Source organism: Hoplias malabaricus, chromosome 5 (genome assembly GCF_029633855.1).
Source record: "Hoplias malabaricus isolate fHopMal1 chromosome 5, fHopMal1.hap1, whole genome shotgun sequence".
NCBI classification, from domain to species: domain Eukaryota; kingdom Metazoa; phylum Chordata; class Actinopteri; order Characiformes; family Erythrinidae; genus Hoplias; species Hoplias malabaricus.
The window spans coordinates 19150105-19175395 of NC_089804.1; the positions used below are offsets into that span (position 1 = coordinate 19150105).

At 43.2% G+C, this 25291-nt stretch overlaps 1 protein-coding gene across 1 annotated transcript in view; it reads left to right on the forward strand.

Annotated features, from left to right (window-relative positions):
* The first annotated feature begins 3740 nt into the window (after nt 1-3740).
* grm6b (glutamate receptor, metabotropic 6b) overlaps nt 3741-25291 on the forward strand; it is a 28134-nt gene continuing 6583 nt past the window's right edge. The window contains exons 1-8 of the mRNA XM_066670850.1: nt 3741-4274; nt 11417-11633; nt 12291-12426; nt 14251-14405; nt 16237-16377; nt 16967-17167; nt 19799-19938; nt 20817-21440. Of these exons, the coding sequence (XP_066526947.1) occupies nt 3741-4274; nt 11417-11633; nt 12291-12426; nt 14251-14405; nt 16237-16377; nt 16967-17167; nt 19799-19938; nt 20817-21440 (2148 nt within the window). The remainder of the gene's footprint in view (nt 4275-11416; nt 11634-12290; nt 12427-14250; nt 14406-16236; nt 16378-16966; nt 17168-19798; nt 19939-20816; nt 21441-25291) is intronic.

The window sequence follows — 25291 nt, forward strand, 5'->3', positions numbered from 1 at the left end:
AGTGAAGCTGCGTGTGTGTGTGTGTGTGTGTGTGTGTGTGTGTGTGGTTGTTGTGAGGGGGCTTTTAAGGGATTTGACTGTGATTTTAGATGCAGTTGTGGTGTGTTTGAGCACTTTTCTCCTCCTCACTCTTCCATCATTCTCCAGTCTCCTCCGCTCTGCTGCTCTCTCCGGCGGAATGCATCTGACACTGGACTCGAATTCTTTCTGAAACTGATGTGAATCATGGTTTAATCTGGAAATGTGAGGGGAATCTTCATTTTGGATCAATTTCTGCTCTGAAGCTTTTGCGGATGGAGGAGCAGAGGAGCTCTGCCGGAGCGCAGCGTGAGGTATGAAGAGCAGAAACAGCTACATCAGCGCTAAAATAATAATCTGACATTTGTTTAATCACTGAGTAAGACTTCACTCTGTATCTGCACCCTTTATTTTATTAGTGGAAATACTTTAACGCTTTATAATACTCTTTTAAACTGTGCTTTCCCAGTACTTTTAGTGTAACTTCTCCATAAGAATCAGTACATAAGGTTTATATACAGTGAGCAGCAACAGAGAATCTATTTGTTTTCCCAGAAATTACCAAGTAACTTCCATTTTCTAACTATCTACCGCTGTCTAAATCTCTATAAAAGATCAGAGGATAGCTTTCTGTTCACTGACCCACAGTCTTCTTGTTTATTTTATTGATATTTTGACACTTTGTTCTCAAATTTTACATCAAATTAGGATTTTATTTAAATATCAACAGCGGAGTGGAAGATTTTAAAACATTTATTCAGTTGTTATTGAGTATTTACTGCACTTATGTCCACAATATTCAAAAAGTAGTAATTTTGTGTGGAATTGTAGACAGAATCGGGAAGTACACACAGAAACCTGCCTCAGTGTTGTGTAAAACCACTAGTCATTTTAATCTTTTTTACAGTTCAAACACAAACGATGGCCCTTTGTCATGAAAAATCTAACATTAATCCACCAGGTTTCACAGGGGAAATACACGAAGGGAAAGAAAAGCAGTTATTGGTGTATGTTACACAGGAAAGACCTGATAATTACATACAGAGCTTGTGAACAATGGTCCAGACTCAGTGCTTTATAAATGTGTCATAACAGTTTTAATAAATAATAATAAACACAAATACAGCATTTTTTAGATTTTTATTATCTTTGTGATTTAATAGATTTAACATTTAAGAGATACAAGGCTGTGGATTATTACTGAGACCACCTTTAGTAATAATCTCTATAGAAAAGCATTAAGAATGGACGACTTGGAGCAGCTGCACATGAACATATGGATCACTCTACCCAGTGGTAAGTGTGGTCTAGAGGGTTATAAAACCCCTCATTGTGTTGTGTAACAGTGGAGCTGCGTTCTCAGGCTCGGTGAAGCTCCCCACAGAAATGTTCGACACACATTCAGTACCTGGTCCAAATCAGAAATGAGGAAGGGTCAAACCTGATTGTTTTTAACACCTCGTTTTCAGAAATGTTGGATGTTACAATGTCTACAAACTTTGTAGATTGTGGAGTACATGAAATAAATACGATTACTTACATCTATCTATCTATACCTTTACAAACACCTACTTACATATGTCTAATTAAGTTTGCTTTTTATACAATATTTTAATGCTTTGTTACATTTATTACACACTTACACAGAAAACCATCCATCCATCCATTATCTGTAACCCTTATCCAGTTCAGGGTCGCAGTGGGTCCAGAGCCTACCTGGAATCATTGCGCGCAAGGCGGGAATACACCCTGGAGGGGGCGCCAGTCCTTCACAGGACAACATTCACTCACACACTCACACCTACGGACACTTTTGAGTCTCCAATCCACCTACCAACGTGTGTTTTTGGACTGTGGGAGGAAACCGGAACACAGAGATGAAACCCACGCAGACACAGAGAGAACACACCACACTCCTCACAGACAGTCACCCGGAGGAAACCCATGCAGACACAGAGAGAACACACCACACTTCTCACAGACAGTCACCCGGAGGAAACCCACACAGACACAGGGAGAACACACCACACTCCTCACAGACAGTCACCCGGAGGAAACCCACACAGACACAGGGAGAACACACCACACTCCTCTCAGACAGTCACCCTGAGGAAACCCACGCAGACACAGGGAGAACACACCACACTCCTCACAGACAGTCACCCGGAGGAAACCCACGCAGACACAGGGAGAACACACCACACTCCTCACAGACAGTCACCCGGAGGAAACCCACGCAGACACAGGGAGAATACACCTGGAGCTATGTGACTGTGACACTACACGCTGCGCCACCATGCCACCCCCACAGAAAACCAAACTTTTTATCAAAATTTTGCAGGAAATTAAATCGTCTACAGCCCGATAAATTGATGCATGTTTTTTTAGTTATTATTTACACACTTTTTATATTTAATTTATAAATTATGAATGATTATATTATAAAATAATTAAATGATATTATTCCAGCAATAACTTCCTTAATAGGCTTTGTGTCACAGTACAATTCCGCACATTTATGATTTTATTTAAAAAACAAATTTTATGAGCTGTCTCTTCTCCGTGTGCTGCTCTGAGTGTGTCCCCTCCATGTGCTGCTCTGCAGTGGGTTTGCTCTGGAAACCACTCTAATGTGTTTACGAAGCCCCAGTGTCTGTAAATGGGTAAAAAAACAAATAGTCTCGGTCCAGTGTGCCGTCCCACATTAAAAGACACTGAGAACTGAACATAAACAAACCAGGAAGAACAGCATTTCCCCACAGTCATAGAGGCCTCCTTTTAAAGGTTGTTGCTATGGTGAATAAATAACTGTCACACACTTCTTCAGGTGGAAAATTTTAAAATACATAAGTATTCATCATATTTATTTGAATTAGTAGAAGCTTATGGTTCCTAAACAACGTAGAGATTAATCTACATTCAACAAAATGATGACATTTTTATAGAGAATTCAGGTGTTCATTCATATCGTCACTATCCAGTGAAAATCATGTATCCCCATTTTTGTCACTGTTTAGTTTCTGCATCGTTTGTGACCTCATGACGAATGACCAATAGAAACGCTCCAAAACTACTCTGAATACAATCTTTTACATTGATTTCCACAGAAAGTTATTATATTTGGAGATGCATGTTTTTAATTGGACAGTGGCGATATGATTAATTTTCAAGTGTAATACAGTGACGTCTCTTAACCAATTGGATTTCAGAACTAGAACTATTTATAAGATCAGTTCTGATCTTCCACTGTTCCCACTCTTAAAAATAAAGGTGCTACAAAAGGTTCTTTGAATGATGCCATAGAAGAACCACTTTTGTTTAAAAAAGGCACGTGAGACGAACCTTTTAATGGTTTAAAAATCCATCACTTTGTCTTAAGGTCCTTTACCAATTTAAACACATCATCAAAAGTGGTTCTTCTATGGCATCGTTCAAAGAACCTTTTATAGCACCTTTATTTTTAAGAGCGTGGAGTTGAATTGTTTTGTCCGGAGTGGTGTAATATTTAAGACTGATGATGTTAAAAATGATGTTAACATTCTGTTAAAGTTAATGTAAAAACAAGTATTTTTAACATTTTTTGATCATTTCAAACAGTGACAACAAAACGGAGATACAAGGTATTGTTCTTACAGCTACATTTTATATTTTAAATCACAGGTAAAAGACCAGGAGCCTGTTCACCACATCAGAGGAGTGTGTGAGCTCACCTGGAATCAGCCATGACGCCGCATCTGGACATAGCTGGACCATGCCTATGTTTTGGATCTTTCTTTCTGGTCCATTTCCTGTGCGTCCTGCTGTTGGGGTTGGCCGCAGGTTCCCGAGCTTCTTCGGCTTCGGCCGGCACCCAGCCGCACTCCATAAAGATAGAAGGCGATATTACACTGGGCGGCCTGTTCCCTGTTCACTCGCGGGGTCCTGCTGGCATCCCCTGTGGAGATATTAAAAAAGAGAAAGGAATCCACCGTATGGAGGCCATGCTCTATGCCCTGGACCAGATCAACAGTGACCCAGACCTGCTGCCCAACATCACCCTTGGAGCCCGAATTCTGGACACCTGCTCACGGGACACCTATGCTCTCGAGCAGTCCCTGACCTTTGTCCAGGCTCTTATTCAGAAGGACAACTCAGACGTCCGTTGCTCCAACGGTGAGCCGCCGATAATTCCCAAACCTGAGCGCGTGATCGGGGTCATTGGAGCCTCTGCCAGCTCTGTGTCCATCATGGTGGCTAACGTACTGCGCCTGTTTGCGGTGAGTCCCCTTTTGAATTGGAATGAATGAAATGCTATTGTTGTGCAGAACATTTAATTCATTATCCACATATTAACAATGCGCCAGTTCATGATGCTGCGAGGCTACAAGTCTTTATACTATTATGCTAATTAATTAATTAAGTCATTCATTCATTCATTTGTTGTCATTGGGGCCCTTATCCAGTTCAGGGTGGTGGTGGGTCTCTGTGTGGAAATGCCAATATTTCTCTTAGTAAATGTCCAAAGTCCATGCTTTAGACCCCATCTAGTCACAGATAGACACTTATTTCAGATGATTTCACCCTCACACACTCTATCTTTTACCAACAGGTTGGAAGTGTTTCTTAACTCAAAGGCTGTCCTTTGTGCCGTGTTTTACTCCTCAGTCTCCTGCTCTGCTCTGAGGTGTATGAGTCTGCATGCTGCTTCTGGCAGATTGAAGGCTGCACTGCTGTAGATAGCAGCACAGGAAGTGAAACTAATTCTGTTCTCAGCTGCGAAAAGATTTAAATGTTTTCTCAGTTCTCTGGCTACAGCAAGAATTCTTCAAAAGACAGCACTTCTCTTTTCTTATTTATTTAGCACTTCATCGAGATCACGTTTGGTCAATTTACAGAAAGTGTGCATTAACTAACGACCTATGACAGTAATAAGCATTACTAAAGGGTTAAATACTAGTTAAGACATTAATAAATGTTACTAATTACATATTGTTATTATAAATAATTGTTATTAAAATATTAAGTAATGTCTATGTTAATCATTTACTGATTGAAACATCACTCACTGCATATATTTAGAAGTTTCCATCTTCAGTTTAATCAGCTCCTTAACGAGCCCTTCGTGAGTTAAAGTGTGTGTTAGAGTCCACTGACCGCTCCATCCTCCTGAGGCTGTGCTCTTGTCTTTTCTTGTCTTTGTTTATTATGATTTATGTTTAATACTATAGAAATACACCATAATAAAATATTACGTTTGGGTCACAAACAACATTAATTTCCAGGTAATTCTCCAAACATAGTGTTTTGGTGATGTTTTCCCAGCCATACGTACTGTATCATACGTGATCATTTACTAATCATTATTGGGTTTTATCCCTGTGAAGGACTGGCGCCCCCTCCAGGGTGTGTTCCCACCTTGCACCCAATGATTCTGGGTAGACTCCGGACCCACCGTGACCCTGAAGTGGATAAGAGTTACAGACAATGAATGAATGAATGATACTGTTCCCTTTATTCTCCATCTCCACACTATTTTTAATTTTAACCCCATAATTACATTTTATCCTTGCTTCACTTTAATTTTAATTAACTTTTAATGGTCTGAAAAACACTTTGAGCTCCGTGTATGAAACAAATGACTAAAATTTCAATGATCACGAGAGAAATAAATGTTTAACACAGAATTCCTCATTCATAATTATGTCTTACTCTTGCCCACATTTTAAAGAGTTTTTTGGGGTTTTTTGTTGTAAATATGTTTGTATGTGAGCTGTACCCAGTCCAAGTCTGTACCCAGTGTGTCCTCCAGCTCTGTGAATCCTGCTTCAATCCAGAGCTCTAGGTTTGGATAATGATCCTGATTTGATTTGGAATCAAAACTATCCAAGATTTCTGTCAGAGGTTCAGAAAAACCCTGCTGTAGCATTTACTCCCGGTTAAAGATTAGATTGAATTACAAACTCAGATCCAAATCGTCAGAATCCAAACACTCTCCCCCCACTGAAAACCCACTGTAGACCAAGTTTAATCCAGTTACAGTGTTAGAGTCCCGTCGGATACCGACACAATAACATCATCACTATAAAAGAAGAGGCGTTCATTACATAATGATTTATGTAAATATCTACATTATGTGAAAATGAGTATAGAGTTTAAACACAAATTAGTTTTAGTGTTGTTCCATTCAGCAGTAATTACGTTTTTAGCAACATAGAGACATCACTAGACATTTCTGAGCTGAGGGGCTCAGGGGCTGAGGTGGGGCTAAACATGACACAGTGCAGAGGGGGACTGTAATAAATAGACAAACTGATATTAGGTATAAATCCTGGTATGACAATGGTACATATAAACCACATTCCAGGACGAGCTCATCTTTGTCTCTAATGTTCCTCTGCACCACACACGAAGTTCCTCGAGGACTGTGGCTCACAGGTTAGTTGCTGGGCTGGAGCTGGGGTGTGACAACAGAAACACCATCCCTCAGTTAAAAAAGGAGTGCTGCACCTGTTGAAAGTCCTGTTCTTTCTGCTGTCCTTTGGACGACCACAGTTTAGCCGGCTTTCATTAATACAGCGTATTTACTATTTGGGCCGTTTAAAGCTCCCCTGTGTTCTGAGGACAGTGGGTCAGGAGCCTAACGTCACTGTCAAAATATAACCTTTTTTTTAGGTCATTATTTACATCATTTGAAAATGCCAGCTCCCCTTTAGTGTCTCACATTTTATTCTGGGAACGTTGAGTTAATAACTTTTAATTTCCAAATTACGACAGTATGTCAGTGAATAAACAGAGACTCAGACACATGAAGGTCTACGGTAAAGCAGGTGTGGCACATGTGGCAGCAGAATTAAAACGATTGTGTGGCTTACTGCTGAGAAATGGCAACCATGCTTCTTGATCTATGTCTCGCTCTTTGCTTAACGTAATTTGACTAAAACCCCCTCTAATCCTTTCAGATAATCTGTCAAATGGTCCTCTCCATCTTCTCTACTTCTCAATCCCTGTGCATCTACCTTTTCTCTGCCCTGTGCCTTTGCCCCTTCTCATTAAACTGCTGGACTGCCCAACATTAAAACCCGCCCAGCTGGGTCATTATGAAACTAGCACAGCACTAAATTAATCTTCTCATCCATGTTTTTCCAAACAAATGCTTTTACAGCCTAGGCTTCGTCTGTAGCTACAGGTTTAGCTTAGAACCATTCTGTGGGAACACAGGACTGCTTAGAACCATCCTGTGGGAACACAGGACTGCTTAGAACCATTCTGTGGGAACACAGGACTGCTTAGAACCATTCTGCGGGAGCCCAGGACTGCTTTAAACCATTCTGCAGAAACACAGGACTGCTTAGAACCATTCTGTGGGAACACCGGACTGCTTAGAACCATTCTGCAGGAACACAGGACTGCTTAGAACCATTCTGTGGGTATACAGGACTGCTTAGAACCATTCTGCAGGAACCCAGGACTGCTTTAAACCATTTTGCAGGAACACAGGGCTGCTTAGAACCATTCTGCAGGAACACAGGACTGCTTAGAACCATTCTGTTGGATCACAGGACTGCTTAGAACCATTCTGTAGGAACACAGGACTGCTTAGAACCATCCTGTGGGAACACAGGACTGCTTAGAACCATTCTATGGGAACACAGGACTGCTTAGAACCATTCTGCAGGAGCCCAGGACTGCTTTAAACCATTCTGCAGAAACACAGGACTGCTTAGAACCATTCTGTGGGAACACAGGACTGCTTAGAACCATTCTGCAGGAACACAGGACTGCTTAGAACCATTCTGTGGGTATACAGGACTGCTTAGAACCATTCTGCAGGAACCCAGGACTGCTTTAAACCATTCTGCAGGAACACAGGGCTGCTTAGAACCATTTTGCGGGATCATAGGACTGCTTAGAACCATTCTGTGGGTATACAGGACTGCTTTGAACCATTCTGTGGGAACACATGACTGCTTAGAACCATTCTGTGGGAACACAGGACTGCTTAGAACCATTCTGCGGGAACACAGGACTGCTTAGAACCATTCTGTGGGTATATAGGACTGCTTAGAACCATTCTGCAGGAACGCAGGACTGCTTTAAACCATTCTGCAGGAACACAGGGCTGCTTAGAACCATTTTGCAGGATCACAGGACTGCTTAGAACCATTCTGTGGGATCACAGGACTGCTTAGAACCATTCTGCGTGAGCCCATGACTGCTTAGAACCATTCTGCGGGAACACAGGACTGCTTAGAACCATTCTGTGGGAACACAGGACTGCTTAGAACCATTCTGCGGGAGCCCAGGACTGCTTTAAACCATTCTGCGGGAACACAGGACTGCTTAGAACCATTCTGTGGGAACACAGGACTGCTTAGAACCATTCTGCGGGAACACAGGACTGCTTAGAACCATTCTGTGGGTATACAGGACTGCTTAGAACCATTCTACTTGAACACAGGACTGCTTAGAACCATTCTGCGGGTATACAGGACTGCTTAGAACCATTCTGCGGGAACACAGGACTGCTTAGAACCATTCTGCGGGAACACAGGACTGATTAGAACCATTCTGTAGGAACACAGGACTGCTTAGAACCATCCTGTGGGAACGCAGGACTGCTTAGAACCATTCTATGGGAACACAGGACTGCTTAGAACCATTCTGCAGGAGCCCAGGACTGCTTTAAACCATTCTGCAGAAACACAGGACTGCTTAGAACCATTCTGTGGGTATACAGGACTGCTTAGAACCATTCTGCAGGAACCCAGGACTGCTTTAAACCATTCTGCAGGAACACAGGGCTGCTTAGAACCATTCTGTGGGTATACAGGACTGCTTAGAACCATTCTGCAGGAACCCAGGACTGCTTTAAACCATTCTGCAGGAACACAGGGCTGCTTAGAACCATTCTGCAGGAACCCAGGACTGCTTTAAACCATTCTGCAGGAACACAGGGCTGCTTAGAACCATTTTGCGGGATCATAGGACTGCTTAGACCCATTCTGTGGGTATACAGGACTGCTTTGAACCATTCTGTGGGAACACATGACTGCTTAGAACCATTCTGTGGGAACACAGGACTGCTTAGAACCATTCTGCGGGAACACAGGACTGCTTAGAACCATTCTGTGGGTATATAGGACTGCTTAGAACCATTCTGCAGGAACGCAGGACTGCTTTAAACCATTCTGCAGGAACACAGGGCTGCTTAGAACCATTTTGCAGGATCACAGGACTGCTTAGAACCATTCTGTGGGAACACAGGACTGCTTAGAACCATTCTGTGGGAACACAGGACTGCTTGGAACCATTCTGCGTGAGCCCATGACTGCTTAGAACCATTCTGCGGGAACACAGGACTGCTTAGAACCATTCTGTGGGAACACAGGACTGCTTAGAACCATTCTGCGGGAGCCCAGGACTGCTTTAAACCATTCTGCGGGAACACAGGACTGCTTAGAACCATTCTGTGGGAACACAGGACTGCTTAGAACCATTCTGCGGGAACGCAGGACTGCTTAGAACCATTCTATGGGAACACAGGACTGCTTAGAACCATTCTGCAGGAGCCCAGGACTGCTTTAAACCATTCTGCAGAAACACAGGACTGCTTAGAACCATTCTGTGGGAACACAGGACTGCTTAGAACCATTCTGCAAGAACACAGGACTGCTTAGAACCATTCTGCGGGAACACAGGACTGATTAGAACCATTCTGCTGGAACACAGGACTGATTAGAACCATTCTGCGGGTATACAGGACTGCTTAGAACCATTCTGCGGGAACACAGGACTGCTTAGAACCATTCTGCGGGAACACAGGACTGCTTAGAACCATTCTGCGGGAACACAGGACTGATTAGAACCATTCTGTAGGAACACAGGACTGCTTAGAACCATCCTGTGGGAACGCAGGACTGCTTAGAACCATTCTATGGGAACACAGGACTGCTTAGAACCATTCTGCAGGAGCCCAGGACTGCTTTAAACCATTCTGCAGAAACACAGGACTGCTTAGAACCATTCTGTGGGAACACAGGACTGCTTAGAACCATTCTGCAGGAACACAGGACTGCTTAGAACCATTCTGTGGGTATACAGGACTGCTTAGAACCATTCTGCAGGAACCCAGGACTGCTTTAAACCATTCTGCAGGAACACAGGGCTGCTTAGAACCATTCTGCAGGAACCCAGGACTGCTTTAAACCATTCTGCAGGAACACAGGGCTGCTTAGAACCATTTTGCGGGATCATAGGACTGCTTAGAACCATTCTGTGGGTATACAGGACTGCTTTGAACCATTCTGTGGGAACACAGGACTGCTTAGAACCATTCTGCGGGAACACAGGACTGCTTAGAACCATTCTGTGGGTATATAGGACTGCTTAGAACCATTCTGCAGGAACGCAGGACTGCTTTAAACCATTCTGCAGGAACACAGGGCTGCTTAGAACCATTTTGCAGGATCACAGGACTGCTTAGAACCATTCTGTGGGAACACAGGACTGCTTAGAACCATTCTGTGGGAACACAGGACTGCTTAGAACCATTCTGCGTGAGCCCATGACTGCTTAGAACCATTCTGCGGGAACACAGGACTGCTTAGAACCATTCTGTGGGAACACAGGACTGCTTAGAACCATTCTGCGGGAGCCCAGGACTGCTTTAAACCATTCTGCGGGAACACAGGACTGCTTAGAACCATTCTGTGGGAACACAGGACTGCTTAGAACCATTCTGCGGGAACACAGGACTGCTTAGAACCATTCTGTGGGTATACAGGACTGCTTAGAACCATTCTGTGGGAACACAGGACTGCTTAGAACCATTCTGTGGGAACACAGGATTGCTTAGAACCATTCTGTGGGAACACAGGACTGCTTAGAACCATTCTGCGGGAACACAGGACTGCTTAGAACCATTCTGCGGGAACACAGGACTGATTAGAACCATTCTGTGGGAACACAGGACTGCTTAGAACCATTCTGCGGGGAACACAGGACTGCTTTGAACCATTCTGCGGGAACACAGGACTGCTTAGAACCATTCTGCGGGAACACAGGGCTGCTTAGAACCATTCTGCGGGAACACAGGACTGATTAGAACCATTCTGTGGGAACACAGGACTGCTTAGAACCATTCTGCGGGAACACAGGACTGATTAGAACCATTCTGCGGGGAACACAGGACTGCTTAGATTCATTCTGCGGGAACAGAGGACTGCTTAGAACCATTATGCGGGAACACAGGACTGCTTAGAATCATTCTGTGGGAACAGAGGACTGATTAGAACCATTCTGTGGGAACACAGGACTGCTTAGAACCATTCTGCGGGAACAGAGGACTGATTAACACAATGTCTTATTGTGGATAATGATCAGTTTGAAAAGTATGATGAAAATTTGCTGTGTTTTTCAGATTCCTCAAATAAGTTACGCCTCCACGGCTCCAGAGCTGAGTGATAACACCCGCTACGACTTCTTCTCCCGCGTGGTGCCCCCTGACTCCTTCCAGGCACAGGCCATGGTGGACATTGTGAAGGCCATGGGCTGGAACTATGTCTCCACACTGGCCTCAGAGGGAAACTACGGGGAGAGTGGAGTAGACGCGTTCCTTCAGATCTCCAGAGAAGCAGGTGCATGTCTAATTCAAACAAATCAAACCCTTTTTAAAACAGAAACATACTCTTATCTGTTACTGTGTCTGGACTTTGCACTAACATAAGAAAATGTTCCAGACAGGACACTTAACCCACTGTTGCATGGTGAAGATTCAAATTAACATCTTTTTCCTTGCTTTAATAAACACAAATACAGACCCAGATCCATATACAGATCCAAATGTCCTTTCCAAAAGCTTTTAAAATAAGGCATTATAATAATCAGAGTATTTTATAATCAACTGATTGAGAGAGAGAGAGAGAGAGAGAGAGAGAGAGAGAGAGAGAGAGAGAGCACTTGAGAAAACTGTCTGAGAAACAGGGGCCAGATCCACTTTCAGAGACTGTGAGTGTAACAAGTACGTAACGTGGGGCATTGTTGCAAAAACCAAACTCCAAAACTGTCAAAACGTACCTGATCACTCTGTTTTTGAGATGAATATAGACTTAGACATCGCAGGGATCATTGCCCGATCACAGATACCATTTAATATATTTATTATAATATCTTTTCCCCTCCACACTCAGGTATTACACTGCTTTCAGGTTACAGACTGACACTTTAATCGTACGTGTTTGAGTGTATTTGAGGACCACTGATCACTGAATGTTGTATAAATTGCTTCCCTCCAGGTGGTCTGTGTATAGCTCAGTCCATTAAAATCCCTAGAGAGCCAAGACCAGGAGAGTTTGACAAAATTATTAAGAGGCTGATGGAGACGTCCAATGCTAGAGGAGTGATTATCTTTGCTAATGAAGATGACATCAAGTGAGTGACTTTATAATTACTGTCTTTTATTTAAAAAGCCAAATACTTTCCTGATTCATGTCATAAATCTGGGGTCTCTCTGTGTTCAGGGCAGAATGGAGTAATAAATAATGTTTTCATAGTGAAATAGTCATTTCTTTGCTTATGATAGGTGTGTTATTCATGTTTACACGTGTCTGAACCCAAATGGAAGCGCACCTTTTATTCCGGAGCGCTCACGTGAGACGAGCTGGATCCAAACCAAATTTACAACATCGGTAACTGACCCCACAAATTCTCCAGTGGCTGAATGCAGTCGAATACAGACATATTCCACCATCACTTTTTCCAAAATTGTGTATAAATATCATGACAAAATTACAAATCAAATGAAATAACTTCATTGGTAATTAATTTCTCGTCAATGGAGACATTAGAATTAAATCACTGTGCTGCCATTTTATGGTAAAAATGAGATGAAAATTTTAACTTTGAAAAGAAAACACAAACGTAACTCTGACTTTTTCTTTATGAAAAGCTTAAGTGTCAAAATTAATATGAAAAATGTAATATGTATTTAGCTTTTCATTTTCAACTTCAATGTGCCTCAGAGGGAAGATAATGGAAATGAAAAATGGATAAGGTTCTGTTTTCATCTCTGTGCACACTTTACTTTTCATTTCACACTTTTCAGCCTGAACAATATGTAAATATATGTTAATTTGCAGTGGGCAGGGCTCGCTTCCCTACTTCTTGTGTACACTGTCTGTACAGAGTAGAGCAAAGCTTAATGTGGCACACTGTACAAAAACAATGACCTAGGATCTCTCTACTGCAGAAACGATCAACTTCTAATCCAGAAGGAAAGTAATTATTTCGACCTTTTATGGCCACGTGGGCTGCTCTTCCTCATGTCTGGGCTAGGCACACAGTCCTGGGCTTCGGAGTGCAGCGTGGGAGCGGGCTGTACCTTTCCCACAGTGAGATACAGAACAAAGGTTGAAACAGGAGTGAGGTTCCTTTCATTAAAAGAGAGAAGAGTATCCTTGAGAATGACTGACAGCAGACCAGGCTCCATTTTATGTAGAGGACAGATGTTCCTTTGGGTCAGTTATGGTGTACTCTCGGACCTGGAACAGGGGGCTACTTCTGATTTGACCATTTTTTAGATGTTTTTTTACAAACCTGTCCAGGAAACGGAACTGTTCCATATTCATATACTCTCCAAACACTAATGAGATCCAGGGAAACACTTGCTAGTTAACATTAAATGTGCTGAACCTGTTCAAAGCTTAAAGGTTAAAGAAGCTGTTTTGTGGATAATCCTTAATACAGAAATTAAACGTTTATTCTAATGCTGAAAAACATTAACATGGATAAGAATAAGATGAAAAGTAACTTCTCTGATTGCCTCAGGAGTAAAGTTTTTACAAAGTAATCCATAAAAATATCAGATATTGTTTCAAGGTTTGTTAACTTATGGATATATTAAAGGTTTAATTAAAGTTATTGTACTCCTGTATGTGTAAGACATGTGAGAGTTGTGTATTTAATCCGAGTTCTTCAGGAGGATTAATTATATAAAGTAATATGTTGCCCATATGTACATATATATATAACCCTTTAACTAATATCTAATATGAAATATCTGCTTATTGCTTAGTACCTGATTGGTACATTATAAAGTGTAGTTATTAAATGAATCTAATTATTTTGTTCTGCCCCCTCCAGGGTGTGTTCCCACCTTGCACCCAGTGATTCCGGGTAGGCTCCAGACCCACCCCTGCCCTGAACTGGATAAGGGTTACAGACAGTGAATGAATGAATTATTTTCTTCTGTTGTAGGCGAGTACTTGAGGCAGCAAAGAGAGCCAATCTCACAGGTCATTTCTTATTTGTGGGCTCAGATAGCTGGGGATCAAAGATCGCCCCCATCCTCAACCAGGAGGACGTGGCAGAGGGAGCTGTCACCATCCTGCCAAAAAGAGCTTCAGTGGAGGGTATGAAATTAAATTAGCATACACCACAGTTAGCACACCTGTAACATGACCCTGAGGGTAACTTGAATATATGGGTTTCCTCCGGGTGACTGTCTGTGAGGAGTGTGGTGTGTTCTCCCTGTGTCTGTGTGGGTTTCCTCCGGGTGACTGTCTGTGAGGAGTGTGGTGTGTTCTCCCTGTGTCTGCGTGGGTTTCCTCCGGGTGACTGTCTGTGAGGAGTGTGGTGTGTTCTCCCTGTGTCTGCGTGGGTTTCCTCCGGGTGACTGTCTGTGAGGAGTGTGGTGTGTTCTCCCTGTGTCTGCGTGGGTTTCCTCCGGGTGACTGTCTGTGAGGAGTGTGGTGTGTTCTCCCTGTGTCTGCGTGGGTTTCCTCCAGGTGACTGTCTGTGAGGAGTGTGGTGTGTTCTCCCTGTGTCTTTGTGGGTTTCCTCCAAGTGACTGTCTGTGAGGAGTGTGGTGTGTTCTCCCTGTGTCTTTGTGGGTTTCCTCCGGGTGACTGTCTGTGAGGAGTGTGGTGTGTTCTCCCTGTGTCTGCGTGGGTTTCCTCTGGGTGACGGTCTGTGAGGAGTGTGGTGTGTTCTCCCTGTGTCTGTGTGGGTTTCCTCCGGGTGACTGTCTGTGAGGAGTGTGGTGTGTTCTCCCTGTGTCTGCGTGGGTTTCCTCCAGGTGACTGTCTGTGAGGAGTGTGGTGTGTTCTCTCTGTGTCTGCGTGGGTTTCCTCCGGGTGACTGTCTGTGAGGAGTGTGGTGTGTTCTCCCTGTGTCTTTGTGGGTTTCCTCCAGGTGACTGTCTGTGAGGAGTGTGGTGTGTTCTCCCTGTGTCTTTGTGGGTTTCCTCCGGGTGACGGTCTGTGAGGAGTGTGGTGTGTTCTCCCTGTGTCTGCGTGGGTTTCCTCCGGGTGACTGTCTGTGAGGAGTGTGGTGTGTTCTCCCTGTGTCTGCATGGGTTTCCTCCAGGTGACTGTCTGTGAGGAGTGTGGTGTGTTCTCCCTGTGTCTGCGTGGGTTTCCTCCGGGTGACTGTCTGTGAGGAGTGTGGTGTGTTCTCCCTGTGTCTGGGTGGGTTTCCTCCGGGTGACTGTCTGTGAGGAGTGTGGTGTGTTCTCCCTGTGTCTGTGTGGGTTTCCTCCGGGTGACTGTCTGTGAGGAGTGTGGTGTGTTCTCCCTGTGTCTGCGTGGGTTTCCTCCAGGTGACTGTCTGTGAGGAGTGTGGTGTGTTCTCCCTGTGTCTGCGTGGGTTTCCTCCAGCTGACTGTCTGTGAGGAGTGTGGTGTGTTCTCCCTGTGTCTGCGTGGGATTCCTCCGGGTGACTGTCTGTGAGGAGTGTGGTGTGTTCTCCCTGTGTCTGCATGGGTTTCCTCCCACAGCCCAAAAACACATGTTGGTAGGTGGATTGGAGACTCAAAAAGTGTCCGTAGGTGTGAGTGGGCGAGTGAATGTGTGTGTGTGTATGTTGCCCTGTGAAGGACTGGCGCCCCCTCCAGAGTGTATTCCCCCCTTGCGCCCAATGATTCCAGGTAGGCTGTAAAAATGGGATGAAGTTGTATCACTTCTTAAGATGTAGGTGTCCTTTTGAAAATATTGTGTCACTGTCCAATAAAAACGTGTCTCCATTTTTGTGCATCGTTAGCTCATTACATCATTTGAAGGCAGCATCTGTGTTTTCATTTCATTACGAACAGACCAATAGAAATGCTCCAAGTTTACTTGTTTGTGAGACACATGTTTTTCATTGAACAGCGACAGTGATTTGTCTGCTTCTGTAAACAGTTAATTTCATCACGTCGTTTAGTGTGAACTGAAGCTATTGATTAGGCAATTTCCTCTCTTTCAGGTTTTGACCAGTACTTCACTTCACGTAACCTGGAGAACAACAGGAGAAACATCTGGTTTGCTGAATTCTGGGAGGATGATTTTAAGTGCAAGTTGACCCGTACAGGCTTTAAATATGATGGCGGACAAAGAAAATGCACAGGTCAGCAGAACGCTATATTCTAGTGCTCTTAATGAGATTTGGTCAGACTCACTTTTCAACCTGTGGAAGATAAACAGACCTCTAACAGCTGGAACTAAACACACTGAACAGAGGCTGTAGAAAATAACCGCTGAACTAGGGCTGGAACCACATGTGACCCATGAAGGCACTGAGGCGAACTCAGATATATATTAGAGCAGGAGTTCAGGGCAGTTTGGGAATCTGCGTGAAGCCGGGCCGTTCAGGTGGTTACGGTATCCCCTGTTGCTAATTGACTGTGAGACAGATGCTACGGAAACACAACAAGTTGCTAAGGTTGCTTTACAACGCAGTAATTGAACTATTAGTTGGAATTAAATGTCTGCTGTCAAAAAGAAGCTGTTTTCAAAGCAGAGGACTGGCAGTGTCTACTGGACGTGTGGAGGTTCTTTCTTTCTTTCTTTCTTTATTTATTTATGTATTTATTTATTTATTTAACTGACCATTAGAGATGGCAAAATTGTATTTTTTAAAGTACACTTTGAACCCAGTTTATTCCTGTGTTTGATGTTATAGACCTGAATCTTGTTGTGGTGGTTGTTTTGTGCAGGAGAGGAGCGGATCAGCAGAGATTCCCCGTATGAGCAGGAGGGGAAGGTGCAGTTTGTGATTGATGCCGTTTACGCCATGGCCCATGCTCTCCACAGCATGCACATGGACCTGTGCCCTGCATTCATGGGAGTCTGTGACAGTATGGATCCAGTGGATGGCAGGCTGCTACTAAAATACATCCGCTCTGTCAACTTCAATGGTTAGTACAGGATTTCTCCTGAGCTGGGGCTCAAGGGTGTATTTGCCACAGAATACTGCCACGGAAAAATACGGCACGAAAAAAACTGAGGGAAAACCTCAAATATTAGTGCTTTCTCACTGAACATCTCTCAAATTCTGAAGATGGAATTGAAAAATACAGTTACACGGGACACACTTATCTGTGTAAATAGAAATACATCAGGAGAAACAGGTCATTTCCATGGTTAGTAAGTTCCATAGTTATATTACAACATTTCTGAAGGTCATGTCCTATTTTCATGTAGGTTATTGCCATCCCATAACTACTTTATAGAACAACATCTCAAAGAACTCTGAGAAGAAGAATTAATAAAATAAAATATAATTAATAAATAAATACAGACTCCGCCCCAATTTCGCATGAAGCAGCTGTTCTGTATCTTGTGCTGTTTTACTGTCATCGCTATGTCACCTAAACTAACAAATGTCAATAGCAGAGTGTAAAGGAGTGTGGTGTGTTCTCCCTGTGTCTGCGTGGGTTTCCTCCGGGTGACTGTCTGTGAGGAGTGTGGTGTATTCTCCCTGTGTCTGCGTGGGTTTCCTCCGGGTGACTGTCTGTGAGGAGTGTGGTGTGTTCTCCCTGTGTCTGTGTGGGTTTCTTCCGGGTGACTGTCTGTGAGGAGTGTGGTGTGTTCTCCCTGTGTCTGCGTGGGTTTCTTCCGGGTGACTGTCTGTGAGGAGTGTGGTGTGTTCTCCCTGTGTCTTTGTGGGTTTCCTCCAGGTGACTGTCTGTGAGGAGTGTGGTGTGTTCTCCCTGTGTCTTTGTGGGTTTCCTCCAGGTGACTGTCTGTGAGGAGTGTGGTGTGTTCTCCCTGTGTCTGCGTGGGTTTCCTCCGGGTGACTGTCTGTGAGGAGTGTGGTGTGTTCTCCCTGTGTCTGCATGGGTTTCCTCCAGGTGACTGTCTGTGAGGAGTGTGGTGTGTTCTCCCTGTGTCTTTGTGGGTTTCCTCCAGGTGACTGTCTGTGAGGAGTGTGGTGTGTTCTCCCTGTGTCTGCGTGGGTTTCCTCCGGGTGACTGTCTGTGAGGAGTGTGGTGTGTTCTCCCTGTGTCGGCATGGGTTTCCTCAGTGGGTCCTGTTGGAATCAAGTGCATAAAATATACATTAAAATATAAAATGATACTGAACAAATAAATATGATTAAATTTGCCAGTCTTGTCAAATATATTTTTGTAAAACATACGACAACTGCATATATCAGTATAATATTACATGGTTTTAAGTACATCATAGATGTTTCATTTTAAAGAATCTGTGAATAAACAATGAACTGCTTTGAAGGTGTTTCGTTGACATTTCAGTAGCAAAAAAAAAAAAAGGAATTAAAATGTGCACTCTAAATGTAGATGTTCAAACAGGAAGATGTGCACGAGTTGTAGGCTGCAGTTTCACAGCCTGTTTTCAAAGCTGTCTAACTGCTCCATAAAATATCTGAGAATGGACAGGTGCAATATTCCTCTGAACTTTTACTGTTTGTGTAGCAGTGTGTTTTGTGTGGATTCTCTGTAAATCACAGAGGGGGGTTGTCTTTAAGTGGAAAACCTGAGTAAAAGAAGCTTGTGTCTGTATGTGTTTTTTTTTGGTGGAAAAGTGCCTTGTGTGTCCCAGAGGGCTGTTGGAATTGGAGAACAGAAGGTCGGCTTGAAGAAGAGATTGATTTATTCATTTTAACTCTAAGGAACACTGCTAATGCACTATTGCTGCATGGCTTGTCTTTAAATACATATCTGTCTCTTTCTTTATCTCTCTCCCACCTACCCCAGGGTATCCCCTCTCCAAAGACTAGACCCATTTCCCCCTTTTCAACGCCATCGGTCTGTGCAAATCCTCTATATTTTCTCCTTTCACGCCATCTCTCCCTTTCAGAGCACAGAGATTTCCATGAAAAGCAATGCCATTGAGTTCTTAATGTTTTTCCAGGATGTGGTCATCCTCCTTTCTCACCGGTATGGTTCTTCTCTCGACTGTGAACTCCTCAGGGCGGCCAGATTGAATCATACAATCACTTTAAAAAAAAGAAAAATCAACTCCTGATTGAATGGATAGAGGAACTCTCCCTTGAAAATTTCTAAAGCTTTGCTTTTTACCAAAGAGTGCCATCTTTGCTTTATATTTTTGCACATAAATATGGCCCCCGTCACTGCCGGTTCAAACCAGTTTCTAGAAAAGTTGGGATTCTTCATTTAATTAAATAAATACATAAATATAAACAAGAATCTGTGATTATTTGATTCTCTCAAACCATTAATTACTAACAAAAGCACGATAGAAAATGTTGGCAATGTTTTCATTGACCACTTTGATTGTCTTTAGTAAATCAGAATAGTTATTATTATTATTATACGTGTATATTAATTTTCAAGTACAGAAAGTGTCTGTGTGTGTCTGTGTCTGTGTCTGTGTGTGTCTGTGTCTGTGTGTGTCTGTGTCTCTGTGTGTGTCTGTGTGTGTGTCTGTGTCTCTGTGTGTGTGTATGTCTGTGTGTGTGTGTGTGTCTGTGTAAGTAAGTAAGTAAATAAGTAAAGAAGTGATAAGAAAGTACTCTCCCTTCTTGAATATGGTGTTAACTCCCTTCTCTGCTGGCTCCACAGGCAGTGCAGGGACTGGGGTGATGTTTAACGAGGACGGAGATGCTCCAGGACGTTACGATATTTTCCAGTACCAGCTCTCAAACACCACTAACCCGGGATACAAAAACATCGGCCAATGGACCAACCACCTGCGACTCAGTGTAGGCATCAAGAAAGAGCTAATGTTACTAAGGAGTAGGAACAGTCCACTACCCTTACCCCCACATGTAAACACAGCAGCCAAAATATATTGGGTGTCTGAAATTTACAGGGTTAAAATATACTGTGGTCAAAGGTTTGTGGACTCCTGTTTATTCAGTGGTTCTTCTAAAACGACAGATATACCTATATATATATATACATATATATATATACACATACATATACAGGGGTTGGACAATGAAAGTGAAACACCTGGTTTTAGACCACAGTAATTTATTAGTACGGTGTAGGGCCTCCTTTTGCGGCCAATTCAGTGTCAGTTTGTCTTGGGAATGACATATACAAGTCCTGCACAGTGGTCAGAGGGATTTGAAGCCATTCTTCTTGCAGGATAGTGGCCAGGTCACTACGTGATGCTGGTGGAGGAAAACGTTTCCTGACTCGCTCCTCCACAACACCCCAAAGTGGATCAATAATATTTAGATCTGGTGACTGTGCAGGCCATGGGAGATGTTCAACTTCACTTTCATGTTCATCAAACCAATCTTTCACCAGTCTTGCTGTGTGCATTGTTGTCCTGATACACGGCACCGCCTTCAGGACACCATGTTTGAACCATTGGATGCACATGGTCTTACTGGTGCAATGTGTAGTTAATGAAGATTGTCCACCAGGCTGCTCCAATTTAGCCATGAAACCTCCCACACTACATTGACAGGTGTTTCAGTTTCAGTGTCTAACCCCTGTATATGAGGTAATCTCAGATATAGAGTACTTGCTTATGTTATGGTTATTCACCAGACTGTTCCTTGGTAAATTGTAAATTGCCAGTTAATTAACTATTCATTTTCTTTCTCCCTGTTCATATCTCTGAAAGCCAGAGGACATGCAGTGGTCAGGTGGAGATAAGCAAGTTCCAGACTCTGTCTGCAGTTTACCGTGTGAGTCAGGTGAACGGAAGCGTATGGTGAAGGGGGTTCCATGCTGCTGGCATTGTGAGCTGTGTGACGGCTATCAGTTCCTGCTGGATGAGTTTAACTGTGACATGTGCCCATTTGACATGCGACCCACACCCAACCGCACTGGCTGCAGACCCACACCCATCATAAAGCTAGAGTGGAGCTCTCCGTGGGCCATTATTCCAGTGTTTCTGGCTGTCCTGGGCATTCTGGCCACAACCGGCGTTATAGTCACATTCATTCGCTTCAACGACACGCCAATAGTCCGCGCTTCTGGCCGGGAGCTCAGCTATGTCCTGCTGACCGGTATCTTTCTCATGTACCTCATCACTTTCCTGATGATCGCAGAGCCGGGTGTCGTCGTGTGTGCGTTCCGCCGCCTGCTGCTCGGTCTCGGAATGTGCATCAGTTACTCAGCCATGCTCACCAAAACCAACCGCATCTACCGCATCTTTGAGCAGGGCAAGAAGTCTGTGACTCCTCCCAAATTCATCAGCCCCACCTCCCAGCTCATCATCACATTCTTCCTCATCTCAGTGCAGGTATGGAGCAGAGGTCTTTTGGACTGAGTCAGATGATGTTCTGTAGTTTTTTAACTTTTACAGAGAACTCACCTATAAACATTCAACAGATTGGGAAAAGGTATATAGCATAAAATATGGCTTATGCCAATGTTATTACACAACTAATGTTATAATCAACGACTGGACAATGAGTGTAGAAACAGGTGGTAATTGAATGTTAAGTTGTATGTGACGTGTTTGAATATGCGCGGTGATGCATCTACATTTTCTGTTGATTTTCTAAGTCAGCATCACCAAAGACCTCCTCTACAAGGAACCAACTTAAATATCCCATTATCTGTTGATTCTAGCACAGGGATTTTATTCTTGGATTTAAAATACTGGGGGGAAAAACCCCAAATATCATCAACTGTTATAAGTGTTATAACCTTGGGCCATATTTATGCTATAAACTTTTTCCCAAAACCAGCTTATCTTTCTCTAAATATCCCCACACAAGACACACACAAAAAAGGCACCTGTGCGGTAAGAGGAACTTGTTTTTTATTTATGGCACGATTGGGGATTTGTAGAGAAAGATACGATGTCATGAAGGTAAAGATATTTCCTGGGAAGTACATAGTTATTTCAGCTAGAAAATGGCACGCCTCATTCTGCACAAACTAGAACAGTGTGGAGTTGAAGTGCTTCGCTGCGCTGCCTTGTATCAAGAAAGATCTGGCAAAACTGCAGCAACCTGAATCCTTGGTTCCCAAATGGTTAAAAGTGTAAGTAAATGGAAGGGTAACGTAAAACTGTGGCAAATGTGCCTCTGTCCTGAAAGTTTTGAGTGTCTTGCGAGCATTGGATCTGTTTACTTTTTATGAAAATGTCATTGAGCTGGTCAAATAAATGACAAAAGTATTATTGCATTTTTCAACTGCAATAAAAAGAGGAATAAGTTTAGTCCAAGTACCTTTGGCTCAAACAAGGAATTTGTATTAAACGCCTTTAGTTTATGTTTTAAACTCATTTCTAAGACACGAGGATGAGTTTGGTTTACTGTGTCTATGAGGAAACTTGTTTGAAATAATACCTTCATAAATAATGACTGGGATCATTCTTTCTTGGGCCCTGATGAATGCTGATACAAAATTATTTGATAAAAGTTTTTTTGAGATTTAATTTGATCAAGTCATTTTTTGGATCATGGTCTAAATCAGAAGAAAAAAAACATATTTTTGGATGAGAAGCATTTAATAGCTTTCCTTTGTGCTTCCTAAATGAGACTGAATAGTGTGGAGACTGTTAGACGAATGAGTGTGAGTTAATGATTGAGTGTGTGTATGAATGTGCATGTGAGTGAGTGTGAATGAGTGAGTGTGAGTATTAATGTGAGTGTGAGTGTGAATGAGTGAGTGTGAGTATTAATGAGTGCGAATGAGTGAGTGTGAGTATGAATGTGAATGAGTGAGTGTGAGTCTTAACGTGAGGGTGAGTATGAATGAGTGAGTGTGAGTATTAATGTGAGTGCGAATGAGTGATGGTGAGTATTAATGAGAGAGTGAATGAGCGAGTGTGAGTATGAATGTGAGTGTGAATGAGTGACGGTGAGTATTAACGTGAATGAGTATGAATGCGAGTGTGAAATGAGTGAGTGTGAGTATTAATGTGAGTGTGAATGAGTGAGTATTAATGTGAGTGTGAATGAGCGAGTGTGAGTATTAACGCGAATGAGTATGAATGTGAGTGTGAATGAGTGAGTGTGAGTATTAACGTGAATTAGTGAGTGTGAATGAGTGAGTGTGAGTATTAATGTGTGTGTGAATGAGTGAGTGCGAGTATTAATGTGAGTGTGAATGGACGAGTGTGAGTATTAATGTGAGTGTGAATGAGTGAGTGTAAATGAGTGAGTGTGAGTATTAATGCGAGCGTGAATGAGTGAGTGAGTATGAATGTGAGTGTGGATGAGTGAATGTGAGTGAGTGTGAGTGTGAATGATTGAGCGTGAGTATTAATGTGAATGTGAATGAGTGAGTGTGAGTGTGAATGAGTGAGTATGAGTATTAACGTGAATGAGTGAGTGTGAATGATTGAGTGTGAGTGTGAATGAGTGAGTGTGAGTATTAATGTGAATGATTGAGTGTGAGTGTGAATGAGTGAGTGTGAGTATGAATGAGTGAGTGTGGGTATGAGTGTGAATGAGTGAGTGTGAGTATTAATGTGAGTGTGAATGAGTAAGTGTGAGTATGAATGTGAGTGTGAAGGAGTGAGTGTCAGTGTGAATGAATGAGTGGGTATGTGAGTGAGTGACAAGCAAAATCACTGAGGAGATTTGCTTCTGAAAATGTTCAGAATGAACACTGAGAGATAATGTTATTCACTGCATAATTAACTTAAGTAAATAGTAATATAATTTAAAAACGTCATATTTCAAATGTAAATATCATAAACATAGTTTATACAGCTAAAGTAGGTTAAATATTATATTATATGGCAGTTTCATTTTACATCAGATTTATTTGGTTGGTGAAGTGGACTTTAGTGCTCAGTGCATATTTGCTGTATTTTAGTTCTCTCAAGAGAGAGATTTTTTTTGGCTATTGACATTTCCTCTTCTGAAATATTTATTAGGGAGCTGTTAACTGTGAAATACTGAGTGCTATGAAAGTGCTGCTGCTGTTATATTTAAAACTGCCTTTACATGTTGGCCATTCGTTTTACTTTTAAATATTCTTTTCCCTACAAACAAACACAATTATATGAAGTTGGAACATTCAGAAAAATAATAAAAACAGAGATTCCTTATTCAAACAACACTTACACAGTAAGTGAAGTCATTCATTCATTCATTCATTGTCTGTAACCCTTATCCAGTTCAGGGCGGCGGTGGGTCCGGAACCTACCTGGAATCACTGGGCGCAAGGCAGGAATACACCCTGGAGGGGGCGCCATTCCTTCAAAGTGTGACACACACTCACACATTCACTCACACACTCACACCTATGAACACTTTTGAGTCTCCAATCCACCTACCACCGTGTGTTTCTGGAGTGTGGGAGGAAACAAGAGCACCCGGAGGAAACCCACGCAGACACAGAGAGAACACACCACACTCCTCACAGACAGTCACTCGGAGGAAACCCACGCAGACACAGAGAGAACACACCACACTCCTCACAGACAGTCACCCGGAGGAAACCCATGCAGACACAGGGAGAACACACCACACTCCTCACAGATAGTCACCCGGAGGAAACCCACACAGACACAGAGAGAACACACCACACTCCTCACAGACAGTCACCCGGAAGAAACCCACACAGACACCGAGAAGACACACTACACACCTCACAGAGAGTCACCCGGAGGAAATCCACACAGACACAGGGAGAACACACCACACCCCTCACAGACAGTCACCTGGAGGAAACCCACGCAGACACAGGGAGAACACACCACACTCCTCACAGACAGTCACCCGGAGGAAACCCACGCAGACACAGAGAGAACACACCACACTCCTCACAGACAGTCACCCGGAGGAAATCCACGCAGACACAGGGAGAACATACCACACCCCTCACAGACAGTCACCAGGAGGAAATCCATGCAGACACAGGGAGAACACACCACACCCCTCACAGACAGTCACCAGGAGGAAACCCACGCAGACACAGGGAGAACACACCACACTCCTCACAGACAGTCACCCGGAGGAAACCCACACAGACACAGAGAGAACATACCACACTCCTCACAGACAGTCACCCGGAGGAAACCCACACAGACACAGAAAGAACACACCACACTCCTCACAGACAATCACCCGGAGGAAACCCACGCAGACACAGGGAGAAAACACCACACTCCTCACAGACAGTCATCCG